General features: G+C 58.5%; 1 protein-coding gene across 1 annotated transcript; it reads right to left on the bottom strand.

Moving 5' to 3' along the window:
- Positions 1 to 734: 734 nt before the first annotated feature.
- Positions 735 to 19,096, bottom strand: SLC6A14 (solute carrier family 6 member 14). The gene is made up of 15 exons (XM_044452717.1): positions 19,049 to 19,096; positions 16,834 to 16,996; positions 14,636 to 14,767; positions 13,898 to 14,062; positions 13,283 to 13,288; positions 11,827 to 11,962; positions 9,598 to 9,730; positions 8,255 to 8,395; positions 7,330 to 7,558; positions 6,467 to 6,592; positions 5,879 to 5,997; positions 5,323 to 5,422; positions 3,936 to 4,045; positions 1,338 to 1,505; positions 735 to 884 (listed from the first exon to the last, which is right to left on the bottom strand). Exons 1-15 carry the CDS (start codon positions 19,094 to 19,096, stop codon positions 735 to 737), a joined length of 1,926 nt encoding a protein of 641 aa, XP_044308652.1.
- Between the last annotated feature and the right edge of the window lie 6,302 nt (positions 19,097 to 25,398).

Genomic DNA, 25,398 nt, shown 5'->3' with positions numbered 1-25,398 from the left:
TGATGGCCAGGATTTCTGTTTGGGGGTGTTTTGGTGCTTTGCCTCATTACCTTCCCACCCCCATGAAAGCAGAACTAAATAAATTATGCCAAGGTATAATTAAAAATAATAAATTATGCTAAACAAAAGAAATGGCTGGATGCTGAAGCTTTCCTAGACATGTCAACTGAGAGGACGTCCCAGCGAGGTCGGAGGTGCTGCCTTCTCAGCATGCCTGCGCAGGATCATGGCTTCAGGCACGGGCGCGATCCTGGGCGAGCGTCACTGTGTTGCCGAAGCAGCGCACATTGCGACAACCCTCCTGCAAGGGAGGGACGGCGGCCTGCCCCGTCATTTTCCACGAAGAAGGTTGCCGCTCTGGCAGGCTGCGACTTCCACATCGCCGTGGGAGCTCCTTGGCTGGCCAAGGGAGGGCCAGTGCTGGAGCCCGCCTGGGGCTCGCCCGGAAGGCCAGGTTCTGAAGCCTGTGCCAGCCCTACCCGGCACAGGCCTGGTTTTAGCACCGTCCAAGGGAGGGGAGAGGAGCGGGGCCCCCACCTTGCCACGTGCAGCCAGGCGGGTCGCTGGATCGCCATGAATTTCTGCCGAAGAACCAGCTCCAAGCTCTGTTGACGTGACAGCCATCGCTCTGCAATCCATTACACAAGTTCCCAGAATAACAATCGCAGCTTGCACAGTGGCTCCGCTCTCGTCTCTGCGGGTCTCGAGGCGCAGCTCTCGGGCCGATGTGCCTGCTAGTCCAGCCGGCGTGTGTAGCCGTCCACCGTCGGGATCTCAAGGTCGCGCTCCTTGTCGGGGTCCACCATGTGCCTGTACCGTTCCCCACGGTGGCGCTCCAGCGCAGGTCCCCAGTTGTGCTGCGGCCTGCAGCAGGTGATGATCCTCTGCAACGGGGACACCGAGCGCACAGTGAGGCGCCAGCCACAGAGCGGCGCCTGCCAGGGGCTGCTGGCCACGAGGGCCCCGGGAGGGGAGGGGAGGGGAGGGGAGGGGTCGGCTGAGAGAGCGGCCTCCAGGCTCAGGGGCGAGTGAGATCGCTTCCGAGCTGGGCTTAAGGGGTCTGTCTGGGGGCTTAGACGGCCTAGCACAGTGCTTCTCTCGGAAGTACGACGGGAGAGGAGTTCCAGATGGTTCCTTAGACCGGGGCAAGCCCTGGTTCTATCCGGCCCAGCCAAGAGGGGCTTCCCACAGATCCGTGGGTCTCCTTCCAGCCCCATCTGGGGAGGCTGTGGCGCAAAGCCGGGCGCTTCCACCCGCAAAGCGGAGCTCCGCCGCTGAGCCCTGGCCGCTCGGGTCTTGCTGGGCCGGTTGAGCCCTCGCAGCTCCGGCAGACTCACCTGCCACAGGCTCCCTTCGGCCTTGGCTATCTTGTAGACCGCAACGACGGGGATCCAGACCAGGCAGAACATGATCATGCACCAGCCAACCACGGAGCCCCAGGCAGGGTACTTCACCATGCCGTATGTCGGGGGCTCGAATGTCACCAGAGACCAAACCAAGATGGCCTGTTTGCGGGTGGAGAGAGACGGGGAAGAAAGACGTGAGAGCCAACATCCCGGCGGGGCAGAACCCTCCTGGCCTGCTGAGAGCGGGGCTGAGTGGACCCGAGGCAGACATGCTCTGGCCCAGAATTCCCAACGGCTGCACCAGATCGCTGGAGCCTTCCTCCCACCCAGAAATCTCTCCTGACCCTCTGGACTACCCTGCCATTTCTGGCTATTACGTGAGCGGAGCCGGCTGGAGCTGGGGGTCAGACTAGATGACCTGGGAGACCCCTTGTGATCTTTCTGTGTTTCTGCACATTGGAAGCTTGCTGCAAAGTCATGTGCTTCGAAAGCTCAGGATGTGCTTCGGGAAGACCATGGACGTGGCAGGGATTGGGTCACCTCCACGGGCTTCCTTTGGAAACAGCACCACAAAAAGGCAAGCCGGCCATGTAAAGGGAGGCTGTGGGAATTCTTCGTCAGGAAGGCACGATGCAAGCTGCCGTGTGACAACACACCCGCTTTTCAGAGAGAAGGGAAGGGCAAAGAAAACTGCTTGGAAGCAGAACAGGCAGGCGGAATTCGAAGAGGAAGAGGAGGCAGCGCCTTCCCAAGCATCGCAGGGCAAACGCAGCCCCTGCGGGAAGCTTTTGCAGCGGCGTGTGCTCTTGGGGCCCGGCATGGGTGTCGCAGGGGCCGGCCTGGAGGGGAAGGAGCAGACCGCCTGCCTGCACTGCGGGAGGTGAATATTGCACAGGCGGCCCGCACCTGCAGAGCACGCCGTCGCATCTCGGGGAAGGAAACCGGGGGCTTTGCACCCGGAGTGGGGAACACCCAGCAGCCACCTCAGGCCTGCGCTCTCCTGAAACTAGATGGCGAGACCTGGAGTGCTCTTTCCCTGTTTCCTTATTAGATCAGGCCGGGCAGGAGGCTGGCCTTGCACCCTCCAAACGTGCCAGCCGGTGAGCTGAGCCCGCAGGAGCGCCAGGGATCCTGGCATTCAGCAGGGCATATCTGCAAGTGCTACCTGTGCTGTTGGCACGTTGCGAAAGACACTCCGGACCTCCCGGGCCTGGCCGACACGGAGAAGGTGCCAAGGGCAGAATGTTCTGTTCCCCGGTGGCGCATTCCGGCCCAGCCCAGCATTGATGCTCACGGTCTCCCGCAGGGCTGCCAAGAACCGCTCCGAGGAGCTGCAGGGTCCTCGGATGGGGAGGAATGTCACCACCGGCTCAGGCACGGGTGCGGAAACGGCGGCGTGGGGACATGGAGGAGGGAGGGAGGGACGGGTGTGCAAACAGAGCTGGTGGGGAAGGCGCTACGCCACGCCCCACCCACAGGCAGGCCGCCAGGAGCGCAGCGCACAGGGCACTCTGGGGCAATCGCACCCGCTCCTCCCAGGTAGACTGCCTCTGCGTGGGGCTCTCGTGCTGCAGCGCCCCAACAGGGAGGCCCGCAACAGAATGTTGCAGCACGAAGTGCTCCCCCTCCCCCTCTCAGGCCCTCCTCCATGATGCCCCACAAAGCACCCTCCTTCTGGAATGGTAGCCATGAAGGATGCTCACTCCCTCACTGGTCTTTTTCTTCTTTTTTAAGGTGTTTTATACCCCTGTTTTTATCCATTTTTTTACCCCTACCCTAGCAGGGTTTTCCCCTTTAATGGCACAGAGGGCAAGAGAGAAGTTCTCGGGCCTCTGCTTCACAAACATGGGCAAGCTCCAGCCAAACGTGCCTCCATCAAATCCGCCCCTCCCAGCATCCCATCAGAGGCCCAAGTGGGAAGCCTACAAATGAAGTGCAGAAGCAGGCTCCCCGACTTTTTTATTGAAGGGGAGCCCCTGGGCCCATGGCTTCCAGATCAAGAGAGGTGTTACTGCCACTCTATACGACTCTGGTGCGTCTGCACCTGGAGTATTGTGCTCAGTTTTGGGCCCCTCGTTACAGGAAGGCTATAGCCAGGTTGGAGTCAGTGCAGCGCAGGGCCACAAGGTTGGTGGCCGGTTTGCAGGGGATGCCGTATGAGGCGAGACTGAGGGAACTGGGCCTCTTCAGCCTGGAGAAGAGGAGACTCAGAGGGGATCAGTTGGTGACATGCAGGTATGTGAGGGGGTGTCACATGGAGATGGGTAGAGACCTGTTCTCCCCTGCAGAGGAAGGCAGGACGCGCTCCAACGGAGCCAAGCTCAGGGAACTGAGGTTCCATTTAGATACCAGGAAGCACTTCCTGACAGTCAGGAGCCTGAGGGTGTGGAATGGGCTTCCACGGGAGGTGGGTGAGGCCCCATCGGTTCAAGGATGGGCTGGACGTGCACATGGTGGGCACGTCGTGAGTGGAGCCGGCTGGAGCCGGGGGTCAGACTAGATGGCCCGGGAGGCCCCTTCTGCCTCGCGCTGTTTCTGTGTTTCTAATCTTCTCCCTCGGAACTACTCAAACCTCTTGCTCGTACTTACAATCAGGAGGCACGGTGTGATGACAAACCAGCAGGCTCTCCACCACAGCCAGAAGATGAAGCTTTTCTTCCCGATCATCATTTCTATGTCTTGGATGAACCGGTTTCCCCCTGTGCAAAGCAGCCACATCCCGCAGAGTTAGCTCCGTGCCAGTGCATGGCTGGAGATGCAGACGCCCTGCTGTGGGCAGAGTCTCTGTAGGGAACAGAGCGGCTTCGGCTCCGAAGGCCTGAGGCTTCGCTGGCACAGAGGCGGTGCTGCAGCAGACCGGGGGCGGAGACGCACCGTGGACATTGAGTGGGAGACAAGGGGCAAGCAGCTGCTTTGGACCCTCTGGCCCAGTGTGCTCAGCTCTGGCCGGCAGCAGCTCTTCCACATCTCAAGCAGCGGCCCCAGTGCTTGCGGCTGGACGCTTTGCAAATTGTAGACGCCCCCCAGGTTGACGCTGGGGTGCCCACGGTTTGCCATGGAGCCCCCCCTCATGCTGCAGGTGGGTTCCCTAATTGCATTCACCCGCCGAGGTTCGCAACAGGAGGGGTGCCCATTTCCCAGACACACCAGGCGGGGCCGCACCCTTGGCACATCAGAACAATGGGTGCCAAGTTTATTTCCAGGGCCACCCAGTGGGGGTGCCTTGGCACACGGAGGGGGTAAGCACCCTAGGCAGGGTGGGGGGGTGCAGAGGTAATCTCTGCCTGCACATGCCTCCTCCTGCCCCACAGCTCCGTTCGGGGGCCAGATTCTGCCGCCCGGCTGAGGCCCCTTGGCCTGGCAGCGAAGGTGATGGCAGTGTTTGCCGGGGACCTGGCTCCCAGCCGCTCCCCCTTCTCTGCGGCCGCCGTTCCTTCCCTGCATCAGAGCTGGGAGACAGGGGAATCCTGTTTTCTCAGCTGCAGGCAGCATGGGAATGCAATCCCATAATCATGCAGCCAAACAGCAATAGCTGTCCCTTTCTGTGAGAAGGTTGCAAAGACCTTTTCCTGAAACAGTGAAGCTCCACACTCAGCTACAGCAGAGGATTATTGAATAAAAACTGCTTTCATGGTCCGTGACCAGATGCAAAAGACAACAGGTGTGATCAATATTTGGGCTCAGATCCAGATGTAATCAAGCTCACTGAAATCAATAGGACTTCTGTTACTTAACCCCAAGTCCGGCTGATCCCAATGGGTCTACTCAAAGTATGCCTGAGTCTGGATCCAATCCCGATATATATCACACATGGCATTTTCTGTCTGGTTATGGACCTCAAGAAACAGTTGATTTGAGCAATTGGCAGCAAGAATTTAGATTTAGTTTAAGGATTCCTAAAACGCTGGTTGTCACTGCTGTGCTGAAGGTGGGGGCACTGGAGGCGTTGAGGGGGTGTCTCCGAGCACAGATTTACCGTAAATCCAGCAGACTCCGGCCAGCTCAAGGACAGCAGCAAAAAGGATTCCCCAGCCAGCACAGAAATGGTCCACCAGGTTGACCCAGTAAATCCCAGCCTGCAGGAAGAGCGGGGACAGGGGTGAGGTCATTCCTCCCAGCGCTCGCGGGGTCCCTCCAGGGGTCTCTCTCAGCATCGCCTGCCTTGCAGCACGGCTCGCTTTCTTGCAGGCCGAGGGGAAGCACGGGGTTCTCCGCTCGCAAATCACACTGACCTCCCCCTTCCCCGGTCCGGACGCGAATGCGAGCAGGAGCACGACTGCTGGAGGACTGTTTTCATATCAGTCAAACTCGAAAAGGGCGCCCCTGGCGTCACACGTGGCACTTTTCCATGCCTTGGTCAGTGGCGGGGAAAGCACGCACTCGGCGAAATGTGCGCGGGAACGGCTATTTTCTCCATTCAAAGGCGGCACTTTTCCCATTCAAGCGAGCAAAAGTGGGTTGGAGCCAGAATGGTTTTGGGGGAATTTAGGGGAGCCCAAAGATCCCTGTTCTCCCAGCCCTAAAAAACCTACCTGGGTGACGCACACAAGCCCCAGAAGGAACAGCACCATGCACAGCACCAGTGTCACGACGACCCGCATTTTCTTCATCACCTTGGGGTAGATATCTTGGATGGTGGTCGTGATGGTCTCTGGAGGACAAAGGGGCATGAGGAGCTGGCGCAGCACTTCGTTTCCAACGTGTGTGTCCTGCCTGTTCTTTCAAAGGGGGCAGCTCAAGGCAGCCGGCAGCAGCAGACCGAAATGAGCATGCAAAACTGGAGTGAGCGAACTGCTAAATGTTTTGCTCTCAAGGCAGGGGCGCCTCTAGCAGCAGAAAAGGCCCTCAGTGCAGAGCGCTGGCTCTGCGAGGCCTTGGCCCTGCCCCCTCGACAGGCAGGCTGAAACTTCTGGCGGAAGGTCGGTGGGGAAAGGGGGAAGGCGAACCCACTTCAGCGTCCATTTAACCAGTTGATCTTTTGTACATTTCAGCCCCAACTAAACAAGCCATTGGACTGCACACCTGCCCCTCCGTGACAAGCTCAGTTGTGCGGCTATGAGCACGCGCCACAACCGGCCGACTCGGAGCTTCAGGTGAAGACGGCTTTGCCCACCACTTACCTATGGTAGCAAATTGTGAATCCAGTCCCAAGAGCAGAAGCATGAAGAAGAACAAAAAGGACCAGAGTGGAGCCACGGGCAGCTTGGAAAGAGCCTCTGGATAGGCAACAAACGCCAAGTCGAAACCTGAAATGGAGCCGAAGCAAAGGCGGCATTGCAGATGGACATTCGGCTGCTGGGCAGGGATGGCCAAGGCATCACGGAGGCAGCGCCAGCTGCACCTCGACACTCGCGTCCACAGCCCACACTGTAGGTGCCCACCAAGCTCCGAGTGCCCAGCAAGGGCCTTCCTGGAGCAGAGCAAGAGCCACGCAGCCCAGCGTGTCCAGTTTTCCCCACTCTCCGAAGGAGTTCAAGGAAGCGAGGATGGAGGCAATAAACCGCCCTCACGACCGGCATTTGAAGATTACGTGTCTGAAGGCTTCTTCTTGAGAACATTAGACTCTCTGAGGAGCTGCACAGAATCAGAGCAAGGTCCAGGCCAGTCCAATGTTCTGTCCCCACAGCGGCCATTAGTTGCATTCTGAAAGCCCACTAGCACCCAGTCAGTCCCTCCCTAAACAATGGGAACAGGCAGCCACGGAGGGCTTCTCCTTCACGAGGTTGCCCAGTCCCTCTTTAAAGTCGTTCAAGATGGCCTCCAACCCTAGACTATGCACAGTGGGAAGAAGCCCTTCCTTTGATCTGCTCGGCATCTCACACCATTTAGCTTTGTTGGGAGAAAAACACACATCCTTGTCTACTTTCTCCCACCATCCTCTACTGGGTCCACTCCAAACACACTTCAGGGGCAACACGCTTCTTCAGCCTGCGTAGGCCCACGATCGGTCAAAGCCATGTCCGTGGAAGCTTGTCCAACCCACCTGAATCAACGACCTCCGAGACCTTCTTGTTTGCCTTGAAGGCCATGTGTCCCAAGATGGAGAAGATGGCAAAGCCGGCAAAGACGCTGGTGAGGCAGTTGGTCACGCAAACAAAGATGGCGTCGGAGTAGCAATTGTTGTGGAATTTATTGTACGAGGAGAGGGCGACCAACCCACCCCACGCAACAGAGAGGGAGAAGAAAATTTGTGTCGCCGCGTCCTTCCAGACCTGGGCAAAGACAGAGAGGCAGTTCAGGTCCTGGCTTAGATCATTTGAGGCGGGTGTGTGAGAGAGTGAGCATTAACACCGGCACAAAGATGAATACTTTGGGTGGAGGAAACTAAGATGGAAGCCTTGCTTTTCTCCATCAGTCAAAGCACCCAGCACAGGCTGGCCAGCAACTCTCAGCACAAGCCAGTAGTGTCCCGCTGAACTGGAGCCTGGATGGAGGCAGCCGCAACTCACTGCCTGCCCCAGTAGGAACCGCCGGAGTCCCCCCTGCTGGAAGCGTCGCTCTGCTGAGCTCGTCAACGGGCAGGAGGCCAGGCAGCCCCTTTCCTTAAGTCAGGCTGGGCCAATCCAGATGCTCCGCACAACTGCCAGGAGTATTCCATGGAGGGGGGCTCTGGGGCTTGGACAGGCCTAGCCACTGGGCTCACTGGGCTGGGCCAGCCACGGGCCCCAGGATGCATCCAGCGCCAACCCACTGAGTCCCAGCGGCAAGAGCTTCCCTCCACCCAGGGGGTCTGCGACGCACACAGCACCCTGGAAGCGCTGCTCACTCGGAGCCAGCCTGAGCTGCTGCCCACCACGGGTGCAGGAGTCCATCTCCCATTGTGGCTGGGGGTGCTGGGAGCGGCCATCCAAACCGGGTTGGGGAAGATCACTCCCACCTTTCACTGATGGAAACAGGGAGGCGCTCACCTCTGCTTCTGTAAGCTTGGTGAAGTTGGACTGGCTCCCAATGTAGTACTCAATGCCCTCTCGAGCGCCTTCCAGGGTGGCTCCGCGTATCAACAAGATAATCAGGACGACATAGGGGAAGATGGCTGTGAAGTAGACAACCTGGTGGAGAAAGCACATCAGTGTGAGAGGAGGGACGGGGGAGGAACAGGAAGGAGCGAACGGACTCAGACTTGGAGGCTGCAGCACCCTGCCTCTCCCAGTCCAGTGTGAACTCTCTCCAGGTGGCCTCCCAGAACCTTTCTCCACGGCTATTTCATCCACCGCACCCATGCAACCTATTCTGACTGCCGGTCTCAGACCAAATTCCTTCGCATCTCTTTCCTCCTGAACCCTTCAGGTGGAGATGCCAAAGATGCGACCCAAGACTACGCGGACAGAAAGAGCGAGCGCTGTACTACAAAGCCCAGGTCCCTCCCGGAATTCTCACTGAGCTGCCAACTCTGAGAAGCAGATCTTTTGGCCCGCTGTCATTATGACTTCCTGGTCTCGGTGGGTGGGTGGAGGGGGGGGGCACTCCTCGGGACAATAATCCTCAGCAACCAAAGGCAGCACCTTGCTTGGCTTTGCCTGCAGGAGATGCGCACAGATGACACATCCCTTCCTGATTTATATCTGCCCCAGAGTTGCTCTGGGAGCTCAGTGCGGGACTATTGGAATGGCACACCAAAATGGGCCAGCGCCATTGAGCTGAATGCCCGTTTCAGGGGAGTCACTTTGCCTTGCTTCCAGGAGGCTGAATGGGGAAGGCGGCTGCCCGCCTGTCCTTCACCAGCATCCGGTGACAGGTGCCCCTGCAGCGGCCCTCCGCCTTCTGGGGCCCTGGAGCTCCCTCTCTTTCCTCGTGGAAGCTCTCCCAAAAGCCCTTCTCTTCCGCAGGTGAGGAAGGAAATGAACTCTCACTGGAATAAGGGGCAGTTGTGGCTGGATGAGGGGGAAGTATGGGCTGATGGACTGGCGGTCCGAGGGTGGCCAAGGGTCCTCCTTCAGAAAGGACAGGCCTCTGTTTCCAGAGCTGGTCTTTGTTTGAGGACAGCCTCTCCTCGCTAGGATGCCAGTCTGAGTCTGCTTTAAAGGCCGTAATGGCAAAACGTGCAGGGGGGCTTTGAAGGGGCCAATCAACAGCAGCCCCTTCCACCACCAGTTTAAAAAGCGGCTGCTCTTTCCAATTTAGCGGTGCAATTTGGCCTTTGTGCAAAGAGATCTCTCTCTTTCATCCCCTTCTTGGCCATGTGCAAGCTGCTCTCCTGCGTCTCAGGGAAAGGATGTGCAGCGACCGACCCTCGCTGGTTCCCTGAGTTCACCTTCCCTGAAGACTTGATCCCTTTGAACAAGGCGACTGCGACGATCAGCCAGGAGAGGAGAAGGCAGAGGGCCAAGTACCACACGACCTCTCCGGTCTCGTTCAGCCCTCCCGATCGCTGGAGGACCTTTTTGCTGGAAGAAGAAGATCAGGCAGCATCAGGAGAGGTGTTGCTCTCAGCAGAACCAGCGGCACTCTTAATCTTCTGCAACACGTGATCAGGAGGACACGACTCGGGCCCCCAGCGCACACACGATAAACCACCGCGGCTTTTACACTGGGGCATGCCTGTCCCCGCGCCCGGGAGCAGCGGCACCGCCTGCGAACCATCCTGGCCGGGCTCCAGCCACAGGCAGGCCCCCGTGGCTTCCCGCGTTGCGTGGACTCGGCCTGTGTCTTTCCTACCATGGGATATTTCTTCCACCGGGGCCAGTTTTGAGTGCTGGGAGCTTTGCTGAAACAGATTACAGGGTTTCTGTACCTGAACCCTAACCCGAATGAACAATGAGGCTTCTTTAAAAAAAGTATTTTTCTATTGCAAATTTCAACAAAAGAGAGGCAGAAATACAATTTTCTCATACACATGTGAATAAATCACTTGTAGCAGACACATCTGAAAAGCGTATCACCTGCGTCTACATATAAAATTACAGCAACCAGTAAAAGCAGTTATACCTAAGCTTTAAGAAGGGCAGACCAAATATCCAGATACGTGTCATCCATATCACAGACTTGTGTGTGCACACACGTACATATACAAATGCACGCACATATGGACACACACCTATCCAGAGAGACGTAATCAGAGCAACTTACACTTTGCGGGTGCTACCTGGCTACTGCCTGCCCATAAGCCTCATTCTGTCCTCCATCTGTCAAGAAGGTGGACACTTATCCAGCTGGCCAGGGTCTCGTCCCACCCCAGGCACAGCCCCTCCCTGCGGGTTTTGGGACGGTGCTCCTGGTTCTGCCAAACGTCCCCTCCATCCCTGGCCGTGTGGGCCCGGGCCCCAGTCCTGGAAGTTCAGGAGCATCCAGGTCCCTCTCCCGGGCGGGCGTGTCTGGGCACGTGCGCACACCAGGCGAGCAGCGAGCTCAGTGGCGCACACCCATCATGCATCACCAGGCAAAGGCACCACAGCCGGCACTGACTCATGCGCGGCAGAGGAATGGGGCCATCCACACCATGGCAAATTATGGACGTTCAGGTATTAAAAGGCACCTGCCCAGCGAGGCTGTCTGGGTGAGGCAACAGAGCCAGGGAACGTGCAGGCACGAGTCCAGGGCAGGGATGCACGGATGCCTCGAAGCGTCCTCCCCGTTTGTGGCTCGCCAGGTGCCTTTTTGTTCTGTGGTTTTTGTCCCGATCGCGCCAAAGAGATTGTGCTAATCTGGAGTCGTGAAATGTGCACGCTGGAAAATCTGCAAAGCCCCCATCCCAAAGGCAGATCCCGGAAAAATGAGCCGAGCCAATGCGGGGAAGGCACTTATTGGGTCTGCTCCGGGATGGAGTTTGCTAAAGAACAGCCTGCAGGTCTGCAGGGTTCACACAACTCAGGAAGAGCTGGAATCCACAGGCCACGTCCTTGCATCAGGCCAACTAATGTAAGTCTGTTGTGGATTTCCCGGGTGGGGGGGCCTCGTCCTGGCGGCATCCACCAGCCAGAGCCCCTGGGGGCCACTCCTCCTCTCCCCCATTACATCCCCCCCCCCCCCGCCGCTCCCCAGCTCCTTGCCTGGCAGGCAGACGAGAGAGTGAGGAGCGGGAGGAGGGTCCATGGCAAAGGCCCTCAAAACCCGCAAGGAGCTGGCACTGCAGCCCCGCACCCGGGGCGAGCCCCGCCAACCCAAGGGGGCCTCCCTCCCGATGGGGCCGCAGGCCGCCACTCCCCAGCCCCTCGCATCACCGCCGTCGCCCTTGGGGGTCTGCTGGAGGAGACGCCGGCCGCTCGTCGCTTCCAGCCACAGGCCACCGCCGTTCTCGGGGCGCTAGGAAGCTGATTGTCTTCAGGCAGATCCTTGGTCCGCCTCGCCCAGTTTTGCAGCTCTGACCGGCAGCGGCGCCTTGGGATTGCAGGTGGGAGCCCCCTTTCCTGGGACTCCCTGGAGATCACAGGGCTTGGACCGAGCCCCTCCACACACGGCGTGCGCCCACCTCTGCGCAGCTGCTGTGGCCCTCGCGAAGCGGCCAGGCCTTTGCCGCGTGCCGCGCGATGGACCAGCTACTCACTTCCAGTACTGTTCGCTCGGCACCTGGGTGTCCGTAAGCACCAAAGAGCCGCTGATGCAGGTGAGGTTCTCGCTCTGGACCCACGTGTAATTCACAGAAATAGTGCTCGCATTTGTCAAAGTTACATTGCAGTGCCCTGAAAGAAAAGGAGGAGTTGTTCTCTGTTTTTTAAATTCTTTTCCACCACTGTGATTTCAGCCCATGATCATTTATTTATTCCTGGCAAAATGAGTGTAAGGATGGCAGAAAAGCTGTGCACAGACGTGCGTGCATCTGTGTCAGCCAGTCCCAACTGGTGGCCAGCACACCTGGGGGGCACCGGGTTGGGGAAGGCCACTGCAGGCAAAGGGCCTGCACCTCTCATGGTCTCCTGATCTGGGAGGAAATGTAGGCAGGCAGATGATCCCCAAAACCACCTTGACTTAATTTCTCCATGGATCTGGGGATTGTGAATGTCCTGAAGCACCTGGGAAGGGCCCCCGAAATGGAGCAGGAGCCAGCGTGCTGCTTGCAGGACCACCAGCAGGTGGCTGTGGGGAGCCCCACCGTAGGGTTGGGCACCCCCAGAGTTGAACTGGACAACAGGCTGGATACGAGCCCACAACGTGATGCAGTCACAAAAAAGGCAAATGCTATTTTGGGGTGCATTAACAGAAGCATCACTTCCAAATCGCGAGAGTGGCAGCTCCCTCTGCTCAGCACTGGTCAGACTCCATCTGGAATCCCGTGTCCAGTCCTGGGCACCAAGACTGAGGAAAGACACAGAAAAATAGAAGGATCCAGCGGAGGGCAACAAAAAGGATCCAGGTTTGGAAACTCTGCCCTGTGAGGAGAGACTGGGAGAACAGGACATGTTCGGCCTCGAGAAGAGAAGACTGGGGGGAGGGGGGGACACATGAGATCCCTCTATAAGCACCTCAAAGGCTGTCACAAAGAGGAGGGTCAAGATCTCTTCTTGCTGATGGCAGAGTGCAGGACATGGAACAATCAAGTCAAGTTGCAACAACCCAGATCCAGGCTGGACATCAGGAAAAGCTTCCTCATGGTCAGAGCAATGGGAGAGTGAGACCAGCTGCCTGGAGAGGTGGGGGGCTCCCCCACACTGGGGACAGTCAAGGTGAAACCGGGCAGCCCTCTGAGTGGGATGGTGTGACGTGGTGTCCTGCAAGAGCAGGGGTGGGGCCCCATGGCCTTCCTGGCCCCTTCCAACTCTACTCTTCTAGGATCCTGTGATTCTCCTGTTCTTTCGCTGGCATTATTTCCAATGTTTGTGTCAAGGAGCACACTTTCCTTCAGGTCGAGCTCCTTCCCTGCCCTGCTGTGCCCACCATTTTCGACATTACTGGTATTCATGTGGGCACTGAGGAAAAAGGCCCTTTTTTGACGCAGCCACCTCAGCGTGATCGTGCCCGAGGCTGCGAAGCTGCTTCCGGCGTGGCGTCTTAGCAATGTACACCTGTGGCTGTGGCTCGACAGAACACTGGTTTCAAAGAGCACAGGATGTAGCCATGCGCCCAGTTCCCTTTTGTGTGGTGTTTCCGCACGATGCGCGGACGCATCGGCTGAATGGTCGAACAGTGCACAAAAGGATCTTGGCGGAATCCCACGCACGGTCCCCCAGGACGGCTCCTTTAGCCACGTGCAATTTGCACCGGCTTGCCAGGGCGGAGGAAGATGCAGACGAACGGAGGCAAGCCACACGTTTCCCTGCGGGAGAAGCAGGCAATGGGCTACACCCGTTTGCGCCCTGCCTGTCACGGGTAGCCAAGCCCACTTCTGCCCGCGCAGCTCCACCCCCTTCCTTTGCAGGCCCCGCCCCGGCTCGGCCGCTGGGTCCCCCTGGAGTGTGACCAGAGCTCGTTGCAATGTGGATCTTTGCAGCAGGAAAGAGCTTTGCCCCGTTCCTGGGGTGCGCATTCCCCCGTGCGCTCGTCCATCCACCCGCCCGCTTTCTGCGGCTGCAGCGAGGCCACCGTCGAGCGGCCAGGCTCCGGGCACCTGTGGCGAAACGAAGCGCTGCGCAGGGTCCCTGGCCGGGCCAGAGGGACTGTGCCGCGCGCGGTCACCTTACCCATTGGCCCCTGGCTGCACTTGCTGTCGGCCCAGGCGGGGTCGCACCAGGACCAGGGCAGGACGCTTTGGAAGGAGGCGAACAGGTAGTAGAGGCTGTAGCCAATGATGACGTTGTAATAAATGGTCACGAACGTCGAGATGATCACCATGGTGATTCCCACACCTGGGAGGAAGGAAGCAGAGAAGGTGGCGCTCAGAGGAGCAGAAGGTGCCTTCTGGCGCTGCGCCCGCTTCCTGAGACCCGGCCAGTCCCCCGGGGCACGGTGCGTGGGGGGGAGTGGGGTCCCATCCTGTTTAAACCCCGTGTGCTTTCCTGCTCTCAGTAGCCCACACGGTTTCCCCAGACTCCTCCCAAACCGTTGATGCGCCAAGCTTCTAGAACAAGGCGGCTACCTGATCGGACCCCTAAGGCCCAGGGGTCGCAGTGAACCCCCTGCGGCCCCACTGCAGCCCTCCAGGGCTCCCCAGGTGGCCAAGCCTCGGACCCACCCCTTCTCCAGCCCCCAGCGGCTGGCCTTCCTGGCCGGCATGTCAGGATGGGCGCCAGCAAGGGTGCTGGGCAGAGGTCAGTGCAGGGGCCTCTCCAGCGCCCCTGCCCACCTCGCCAGAGGCTCGGCTCAGGTTCCCGAGGCCTTGGGAGCGCGGCAGAGACACGCTTTCCCAGGAAGCTCGTTTTTCCAGCGCACGCTCACCCACCCCCAGGTGTAACCAGAAGAGGGCGGCTAACAAGGCTCACCTTGTAAAAGGGGCAGGATCCGCCAAACGGAAACGGGTCCCAAGCTGGCAAACTGCCCGAGGGAGCATTCCAGAAAGAAGAGTGGCAGTCCGGCCAGAGCGAGCATAATGGCGTACGGTATCAGGAAGGCCCCTGCCAAGAGAGCAGAGCCGACGTGAGCAGCTGCTCCTGCCCCTTCCCAAGCCGGGAGCTCGGGCCGCGGGGCTGTTGGCCGTCCACTCGGCGCAAACAAAACAGGGGGATCGGTGGCCGCCGGGGCACACGGGAAAGCATCCAAAGCACAGGCGCGAACCGGGAAGGGGGCGCCTGGATCGTGGCTGCCTTCTGGACATTTCCCTGCACTTCAGTTCTGCACAGCGGAAGGCGCGGCCTACTTTTAGCTGGTGCCTGGTTGCTCCAGGTTTAGAGGTGGTTCTCCGGTGGGGAGGTGAACCCAGACCCAGAATGGGGCTGCAGGCGAGTGCCAGTTCCAGCGGTGGAGAGCAGGGTGCCGCCGAGGGACGGGCCCGCCAGGCTTCCCCCCTGCAGCCCTTCTGCACTACCAGAGGCATCATGCAACGGCCACTAATGGCCAGCTCTGCTGTGGGAAAAGGGGCTGAGGACGCTGGGCCACCCGGCCCACCTCTGCTGCGCAGCGTTTCGCACACACAGGCGCGGTCCTCTGGGCGGACAATGGTGGCCAAAGCACACTGCAAACTGCATACCGACATACTGCGTAAAAGAAGAGACCGCAGCAAGGCAGAGCCAGAAAGGGAGGATTCTGACGTGGCAAAGCGGAAATGTGTGTTCCCTGGGACTCGGGGAGGGAACTCATGACGGCCCGAACTCCAGCAGCAGCGCAAGCCACAAATTGCCCTGCCTGGGGTGATAATTAAGATCCCATCTGCAACACAGAACTGGACCAGCAACCAAATCTAACTTAATCTTTCCTCGATAAGAAGCAGCAGCAGCACCTTGCACCACAACTGGGGTTGCCCCAGGCTGCAGGGCAGAGTTTGAGGTGCACAGATCTCTGCCCCCTGCTGCTTCCCGCAACTGCTGCCCAAGTCAGCAGCATCACTTTGCCTACTGGTAGGGCTGGCCCCATGGAGCAGCAAGGAAGGGGCACACCCCTCCTGAAGGAAGCAGAGGGTGCCACTGCCGAAAAGTCCCCGTGGGGTGCCAGACCTGCCCTACTGCATCAGAGCAAACGTCCGCCGGGCAACCCCAGTGCCCTCGGCCCCCAAGCCGGGTGCAACCGTGCGTGGCCCTCGTCTCGCCCAGGGGGGCGAAGCAGCGCAGCCTGTCGCGATCTTGTGCTCGGCACCGTCCCCGTCCTCCTGCGACCCGATCGAGTGGGTCCTTTGGGGCAACTTCCAGCAGGCCAATGGACAGGAAAGCTGGGAGCTCAGGGCCAAAGGCCCTGGAGGGCCCAGCGGTGGGGGGGGATTGCTCTGCTCAGCAGGCCGCTCCCTGCGATTCACGGGCAAGGAAGGCGTCAGAGGGGAAAGGGAATGGCCCAAGGAGGGCTGTGTGTCCGGGCAGAGGCTCTCGGCACCAGCCCTCAAAGAGCCGCGGTTACTCCTTTCTTCTAAGTTGCTTCCCTGTGCTGGGGAAAAGGACAGAAGAACCTGTGGGAATCTGCGGTGGGAGCCCAGAGCCACAAAACTCTGCAAGTGAGCAGGCGACAGCAAGATGAACGCCTCATTCAGAAGCACCCCAATGGGAGGAAATCTGACGTGGGGTATCCTGGGAACTGCTGTGCCACGTCCCGCAACGTGCTCCCCTCTCGTGCAGGCAACGGCCTTGGGGCTGCAGATGACCAGCAAGATGGATGCTGAAAGAGGGAGGCAGTTCTCTTCGGCTTCCTCCCATCAAACAGAAAAGAAATCATACAGAACAAAAAGGCAAATGCATGCCAAGAAACTCAAGAAGTTCAGATCTCTCTCAGATTAATAGCAGCCTGCTTGGATTAACCCTTGGTGTCATAAGGGACAGGTGAGGCAGGGGAAGAAACACCCTTTGTACCTCTTCACTGGAGGGTCACCTAAAGGGAGTTTCGACTCGCCCCAGGTGACCAGATGAGCGGCCCTTTGCTCACATCTGTGATGACACTGGCAAGTTTAACACTGCACTGCTGCACACTAAGTTCTCCCCCTTCTCCTGGGAAGAGCCCCTTGCTGCTGAAACTGGAAGCCAAGCGAAAGGAGAGCTCCTACCTCCGCCGTTCTGATAGGTCAGGTAGGGGAATCGCCACACGTTGCCCAGGCCGACCGCATAGCCGACCATCGAGAGCAGGTAATCCGTTTTGCTCGACCAGTTTCCCCGCTCGGTGTTCTCATCATCGCTCTCCGCTATTTTCTCAGTAGACAATGTGAATTCCTTCGAGAAGGAAAAGGACGGAGAGTGACTTGCCCGTCCACCGTGCCGCTGAGCGAGCAAAGGCTAAGGACATTCGGTAGCGACCCAAAGTGGCGACGCGCTCAGCGACTTGGGCCAGGACTCGGGACTTGTGGGTTCTGTCCTCGCTCAGCCCTGTAGTCCATGTGCCGACTTTGGGCCAGTCACACGCTCTTCGCCCGGCGCATCGCTGGCCGCGTTACAGTACCATTCTGTGCACGCTTAGGCGGAAGAAGAAGTGGGCCATGCTGGGAGTGACAGGCCTTTTTTCTTCCCAAACTTGTGTGCCCGAGAAGGAGTGCACCCTCCTTGCACAATCTCGTAGTCACATTGGCGCAACAGGCTCATCCGCCGGCGCCCAGGCCACCTTCTGAGGGCTCCAGAGCTCTCAGCCAGGAGGACTCCGGAGGGGAAAACACCGGATGGAGGAGCCGCATGGTCTGCTCATTCCCCCTCAGCGCCTTCTTCCCACCCAACCTGCTTTTAATGACACCTTTCCTGAGCAAGAGGTCTGCAGATCGGGACAGCCTGCATGCTTGGTGTCCATCTCGTGGCTGGCTGAATAAAGTCCATGCCCTATTTTCAGTCCTTTGCGCCATCATTTCTGCCTCACCTTTTCCCTACTTCTGCAAGGTGCACAAGGTGCATCTCATGTACCTTCTCTGCCTTCTATCCTCCCAAGAGCCCTGCGAGGTGGGTGAGGCAGAGAGTCAGGAGCTGCTCAAAAGCCCCCCGTGGCAATGGCATCCCACAAAACATAAGAGGAGCCCAGCGACATGCACAGAGCGGCACCCTTAGTCACCAGAAAGGAATCTGCAGCAACCAAAGGAGATCATCTGCCGATCTGGAGCAGGAACCTAATTAAGGGAGTACAAAGTTTCACCTCCTCCCAGGTTAGGGCTGGTTTGACGAACACAACAGTAATTATTGGAGGACTGTCTGAGGGAAGCCGTACAATGTTTGTTTCCATCACATGTGTTGGGATTATTACTACCCAGAGTACGTAACTCCGGCTCCTGAGTAACACAAACACAGCCAGCCCTTCCTATGAGTACCTCGGCTAAACTCGCAAGTTATTTCCTACTTTCATTGTATTCGCCGTGTTTTTCAATCACTCGATGCCCAATGTTCTCTTGGTGATGTACAATACATTACAAACATAAAGACACACTTTAAAACGAAATAAAAACAGGGCAGAGTAAAACCAAGGGAATGTGGGCAGAAAAGAGCAGCCCCATTACCAGGCTGGACTCCCACGCAAAGACCAGGGTGAGAGTGCGGTCCCAAAAGCCCAGAGGCCATTTTTAAACTGCACTGCGAAGGAACAGCCCCTCTCTGGTGCCAAACGTGCCGGGCGAACCTTTCCAGGGGTGGCATTCCTCGGACGGGGCAGTGCGGGCAGGCCTCGCGGAAGCCCCCTGCTTTTGCCTCATTAGCTGGGGCTCCTGGCTCAGGGGTCTGTGGGCCTCATCACCCAGCTTTCTCCAACGTGGTTTCTTCCAGATGTTGTGGACTACAGCTCCCAGCATTCCTGCCTACAGGTTGGGACTGATGGGATTGGAGTCCGAAACATCTGGAGGCCAGTAGGTTGATGAGGCTCTGCCACCTTTCCCTTCCTACAAGAGCAGGGAGAAAGGACGCCCACTTGCTGCAGCTCGCACCTCTTTCCTGGCTACCTCCCCTGTGCCACGTGTAAGCTACTTGGGGCAGGGGCCTGCACTGGGCAAGGAGCAGCAAAGATCCGTGGAGAAGGAAACCGGCAGAGGCGACGCAGGCCTCCGTCGCCAGGAGCTCGCAACCGCAGGCCAGTTGCCTTCTGCGTCCGCGTAGCAGGCAGCGGCAAGAAGAGGGGGCCCCTGAGGTTTCCACCTGGGGGACCCCCTTTCCTGGGAGGGGCCCTTTCGGGCACCGCCTGGCCCATCGTCGCCCGGGGGCGCAAACACTGCGCCTCCGGTGCGAGCACCCACATCCCCGGCCAGGCGCAGGGGACGGGCTGAGCTCCTGCGGCGCCCGCCGCCCCCCGGGCCGCCTCACCTGCTTGTCCCCGCACTGCAGGAAGGCTGGCAGGCGCAGCCAGCCCATGCTCTCCGCCGCGACTCGCCTCTCGCAACTGCCGGCTCCCGGCCATCGGGCAGCCTTTATGGGGCGCGCCGGGCCAATCCCCCGCCCCGCCCCGCCCCGCCCGGCTGCGCCTCCCCGCCTCCTCCCCCGGCGGCGCCCGGCGGGGCAGCGGAAGGGGCAGCCGCGGGGGCAGGAGGCGCGCCGGAGCCGCTGCCCCGCCGCGCGCCCCCACGCTGCCCACCTCGCTCGTGCGCAGCCCCCTCGCCGGCCGGCCGGCCGGCCAGATCGTGGGCGAACACGCTTCCGCCCGCGGCCCGCCCGGGCCCCTCCCGCCGGCCGGGCCTCCCCGGCCCCGCAGTCCTTCTCCCCCCCGGGCAGCTGGCGCCCCTCTCTGCCCCGCACCCGCGACGGCAGGCTCCCTGCAGGCGAGCCCTGCCGCTGTCCCGTCTGGCTCTGCAGGCGGACGCATCGCTGCCCTTCGTGGTGCCCAGTCTAAAACGTAACGCTCAGTGCTGGGAGCCACAGTGCCCCTTCACAGGTCTGTGCGCGAACACCGTTCCTCCATCAAACGTCAGAACGGGAGCATCTGAAAACGGGATTCGCTGAGAGGACCAGCAAAGGATGCTGCTGGGTCGCCCATCCAAGCACCGTCCTGGTCTCTGCACACCTGTCTCCTGCTGGACCTTTCCATCCGCAAAGGGCCATCCTGACTATTTCTGCCCGTATCTCCTGAACGTGCATCGGCCAGGTGTGTGTGCATCAGAAGTGCTTGTACGAGGTTCAGAGCCCCTCCCTGGATGAATTCACACATTAATTGCAGTGGGTGGGCAATAACATATTTCTGTTTTGCAAAGTGCACAGTTTAGCTCCAGTTCATTTGTATTTGTTAAAAGGCGAACGCCTGCTTCCTTAACTTCTAGAACAGCCCACCCTGTTCCAAGGGGGATCTTGGTTCAAAAATCCTTTAGAGCAAAAACTGAACAGCATTTGATGGCATTGCTTTAATAAGATGCTTGCGATCCCTCCAGAAACTAAGATGTTTTGCCTTGGTTTAACAGAGGCTTTTGGAAATGCGGGTGCTGTGGGGAGGTGGGGGGGGGGTGAATGGCAGTGGTGCTTATTAAGAAAAACCCGCCATGCCCTTCCCAGACATGCCCAGCAGCTGGTTTCACAGTCAGCTGACGCATTTGCTAAGGAACACAAAGAGCCCTCGAAAGGAAAGCCCGGCATTGCCCCACTGCTCTCGCTCCGCAATCTGGAGAGTCACTCCTCCCAAGAAACTGCCTCTCACAGAAGACACCTCACAGCAATTCGTCATCACTGGAAAGGCAAATGGGGCTTAGGAATCATAGAATCACAGAAGAGTAGAGCTGGAAGGGCCGTTAAGGCCATCGGGTCCATCCCCCTCCTGTTGCAGGACTCCAAGTGACGGGTACCCTCCCACTCAGATGACATCCAGTTTTGCCCTGAACGTCTCCTGAGTGAGAGAACCCATGACTTCTCCAGCAAGCTGGTCTCATGGTCAGATTGCTCTGACGGAGAGGGAACCTTTCCTGATCTCAAGCCTGAATCTGGACTGTCACAACTTGAGCAGATTATTCTGTGTCCTACACTCTGGCAGTAGCAAGATGCGATCTTGACCTTCCTCTTTGTGGCAGCCTTTAGGGACTCATAGGGGGAGACCATGTCCCCCCTCAGTCTTCGATTTCCAAGGCTGAACATGGCCAGTTCCCTCAGTCTCCCCTCACAGGGCAGAGTTTCCAACCCTGGATCATTTTTGTTGCCCTCCTCTGGACCCTTTCTAATTTACCTGCATCTTTCTTCAATCTTGGTGCCCAGAACTGGACACAATATTCCAGGTGAGGACCGACTAGTGAGGAGTATAGGGGAACTACTACTTCTTGTGCTTTGGAAGTAATACCATTATTGGCTCATATTTAGTCCGTCCACAATCATGCCAAGGTCTTTTTCTTTTTCATTTCTGCTGAGCCACGCATTTCCCATCGTGCACCAATTATTATTATTATTATTATTATTATTATTATTATTATTATTAACATTTCTATGTCGCCCCTTGCCGAAACCTCGGGGTGGCTTACAACACGATAAAATACGATGAAATACAATGGCACATAATAAATTTTCTCTTTCCTCGCTGGAGGACTTGGCACTTGTCCCTACCAAATCTCATTCTGGTGCTTTCAGCCCAGGATGCAAGTTACCGAGGTTGCCCGGGATCTTCATTCTGCCTTCTGGTCCCCAGTCCAGCCTCTGCAGTGCAGCTCTCAGAGGGGACCAGCACCAGCACGGCCAGACCTGACCTGGCACAGGTGGGACTGAAGGCCTTGGTGTGAAGCATCCAAGCCCAGCTCTTCCCCGAGGAACCCAGGGCCAACCCACCAGCTGGGCCAGGGCACAGCAGCTCCCTCCTACTCATGTTTCCTGGCATGTGATCTTCAGACACCGGTGTCCTCTGCAGCGGAGGATCCTCGTGGACACCAGGAGCCTGCTTCCACCTACAGTTCTCCAGTCCCCTTGTGAGGCCATCCAAAGATCCCTCAAGGTGCAGCTCACCACTGCCCCTGAGGGACCCAGTGTCTCTCTTCTTCTGCCTGCCCCAACTCTTGCCCCATTCAGCTTCATGGAAAGGCCCCTCTGGGTTCTGGCATAACAAGAGCAGTGAAACTTCTCCATCCTTCAGACCCTCCATCCTTCAGACCCGTTTCAGACCCGTCTGCAGCAGCCAGCACAGCCTGTGAACAGGACGGCTGTAGCAAGGAGGGCCCTGGTCCACGCAACCTGTTCTGAACAAGCCGTATGAATGTTCTTCCCTTTGCTCACCTGTTTTATAAACTAAAGAGCCCAGAGAATAGCGACCGTCCTCTTTGGGGAATTGTGCCAGCCCTTGGCCACCCTGCCGGTCTTTCTCTGCCACCTCTCCCAGTGTCCGGCGCTCCTTCTGAAATGTGGTGGCCACAGCCTCATGCCGCGTTTCGAGTGTGGTCGCTCCGAAGTGCCTGATCGTGGAAGCCGAGTGGAGCCTGGTGAAAGCCTGGAAGGGTGACGTAGATGATGTGAACTGCCCAGAGTGCTTCGGCCGCAGGCGGCGTAGCAATGACGTTAACACCCGCAACGGCAATGGCAACGGCATTGTGCTGTGCACGGTCAGCACAGCTTCCCCCCGGCTTTGCACAGCGCCTGGAGGGGGGTCTTGTGCAGAGCTCTGCTCCCGCAAATTCAGACAGGATCGAATGGGTCCAGAAAGGGGGCGGAAATAAGGTGAGACGGGCTACCCAAACGAATGGTTGTTGCAACACGTCGGTTCCTTCCCAGTAGCCACAGGATTGCAGTGCATGTCTGAACCAGCAACCTGCCCTGAGACCCACGCAGAGAGCTTTGGGGACTGTCCCCAGGTGGCTGAGTAGCCGCCCTTCCCGGCCGCCGCTCCTTGGCATCGGGGGTGCTCTGCAGCCAGAAGACAGGGCCAAAGGGCAAGAAGGCCACGGCCGAGGATTTCTCAGCGCGCCAAGTCCGCTTCCAGGGCCACGTGGACGAGCCACACCTTTTCGACTTGACTGTTGGGGATGGTTCCTAAAAATGGCTGCAGAAGCAGCTAGTCCTCACAACGCCCCCCAAAGCACCCTTCGAACCCGAGGGCGGTGCAGTCCTGCCGAGGGAGCCAGCAACCCCGCTGGCCATTCTCTGCGACTGGGGTGGGAAGCTTCCTGGGGGAGAAGCGCAGGTGTTTCGGGTTTTAAATGAAATCACGCGCAGTGTGGGGAAAGGAGACAGAGGCTATTAGTGGCCTCAGGCCCACGCCCTTGTGCTGCCCAAGTCAGTGTAAGTCTGGGTGACGCAAGGTAATTGCTGGCCCGAGCGCCGCTCCCGGGCTCTGCGTGGCCAGGGGAGGCATCGGCTGCCGCGTGTTGTGTCATTCTGGCCCCAGGCCGCAGGGCCTTTAAAGGGGGCCCAGGCAGTCAGCCTTCCCCAGCCTGGCACTCTCTGCAGGCGTGCAGCCGCACCACAGCCGGAAGCACCATCTTTGCCAGATCACCTTACTCAGTCACGCCCGTTCGAAAGCAGCAAATGCAGGAATCGAGCACGGTCAGGGGATGATGGTCATGGTACTCTGATCCATTTGGAGGGTGCGGAATTGGAGAAAGCTGGCCTAGTTTAACACTGGAAAAAGACATTTGGGGCACCCTCAACTCTGCCAGAAATGGTCCAATCTTATGCGTATTTTGACAGAGAAAAGGGGGTGCACAGCTCCCAGAGCCGGCGGCACCTTGCGGGAAGTTGTAGTCTTTTCTTTGCCTAAATTGGTCTGGGATTACTCTCACTCATGCCCCCGCTGCCCCACGTCCATGCATACGTTCACCTGTGTTTAGATGACTTCTACCCTTTCCATGGAATCGCTTACCACTTACAGTTGCTTACCGGAATGTGATAAATAAAGAAGCAAAGAGTAAATAAAACCTCTTGGCAAGTTGAGAGCACACAAAAGCGCCTTTGTGGCAAAATGCGTATCTGCCACAATAAAAAGTTTAGCCTTTTAGCCCCGCAAGTTCCTTTGTTGATTTTGCGGCAGCAGAATGGCTCGGCTACCTTGCAAGAAAAGCCACAGAGACCTGACCCAAAGTCCGCCTCTTTCTGAGTCCTGTTCCCCAGGGTGGCAAATCTAACAGCCCCAAGGAGGCCACAGGGCCCCCCTGTGCCTTGCCCCCATCGTCTGGGCCCCCTGGGGTTCAGGGGTTCACTGCTTTGGACTTTGGAGGCTTTATCTCCCCATCCAAAGCAAAGCATCGTTTTTCACAGTTTAGAGGCTTACTGGAAAGCAGAGCAGCCACTGAAACTGCGGCAATAGCAAAGATCAAAAGGACGGTTTTTTAACACCAAGAAAGAAAACAAAGTCTCGTGAAATGGGCATTGGGAAAGGAGCCTACAAAAGGGTCAGCTTGGACGGGCCCCCCTGGCGAGGGACCAGATCCCAGTGGGGCACAGGCATGTGCCCTCCTTCTGCAGCTTCTCCCCCTGCCTCTCTCTCTGGCTCAGGGAACAGGGATGGTGAGGAGGAGGAGCAGAAAAGGCACCCCCTTGTCCCCCAGCTTTCTGCCTCTTGGTCCAGCAAGAGGCAGCCCTGAAGAGGAGAAGGAGGAGGAGCTGGTGACAGGAGTGGAGGGGCCCAGTGAGGGGGCTTGCCCAACGGACCCCCCGGAAACTGGGGCCCACGCTGACTCATGCAACAGGTGGCAAGAGTGACACAGTGAAGGAGTCAGGTGGGTTTTCCTGGGGAGAGAAACACTTGCTGCTGCAGCAAGAGGAAGGACCATGTCTCTGCCCTGCGTCCTTCATTCCCCCTAGGCGCTGGGTGACAGACACGCGCATCCACGCAGAGATGCCCAAAGCCGTAATTTGCCGATAGTCACAGGAGCCCTTTGCCCAGGTGAGGACCAGGTCCCAGCTGGTTTTGGATGCAGCTTGGCAGCAGTGGCGGGCACCCCCCATGGGGAGCAAGCCGCCCCGGCTCGGCTAGAGCAGCAGTGTGGAGTTGGGCAGGAGGGAGCGTCACCCTGGGCCTAACCTCTTAGATAATTAGCGTTTACTTGGCAACGTGGCGCAACGCCAAGCGCAGCCTCTGAGGCCATGCTCCTCCCTGCCTGTTGGGCCTTAAGTAGGCGCTGCGATGCTTGGAAGCTGCCGGGCTGCGGCTGGCCGTTTGGCCTGTTCTGATGTGCAGGCTCAAGGCGACGGGAAGCAAAGGGGCGAGCTGAGCGAGGCCAAGAGGCTTCCGAGGAGCGCAGTTTGAGGGAAGAGGCGAGCACTGGAGGGGCCGGGGTGCAGGGGGAGATATTCGCCGTCCCCGAGGGAAGGACGGGCAGCCTTCCCTCGTTCCTCCCTGCGCTGGCTGCTGCCTCGTGATGTGCACTCGCCCTCTCTTGGGGGGCTTTGGGTTTGAGAGGGACCCCTTGAAGAGTGTGGGGCAAGCCGTGCGAGGAGGGAGCCCTGGTCCCTCACATTCCACGTGTTCAGTGCCGCCTGCTGGCTCTTGGGGGTCTCGGGGGGGGGGGGTTTCCCAGCCCTCGTGGGGCCAGACCTGGGACTGCAGCAGGCCAGCAAGGGTTGTCCCCACAGCCCTGGTGCTCTCCGCTTGCCCCACCCCTCCATGGATACCCCACCCAGGGGTTTTGGGGTGTCGTGATGGCTTTCTTGTAGGGTTGACAGCCTTAACCTACACATTTGTCATTCGATCAAATGGCAGTGGGGCCTCCAGCTCCCTCTTGGGGTAAATGAACCCAGCCGTGGATGATGGACCTTTGCTGGTC

Source organism: Varanus komodoensis, unplaced genomic scaffold (assembly GCF_004798865.1).
Source record: "Varanus komodoensis strain SLA01 unplaced genomic scaffold, ASM479886v1 scaffold74, whole genome shotgun sequence".
NCBI classification, from domain to species: Eukaryota; Metazoa; Chordata; class Lepidosauria; order Squamata; family Varanidae; genus Varanus; species Varanus komodoensis.
Note: the sequence above shows the minus strand (reverse complement) of the source record. Positions and strands in the feature narration are given on the sequence as shown.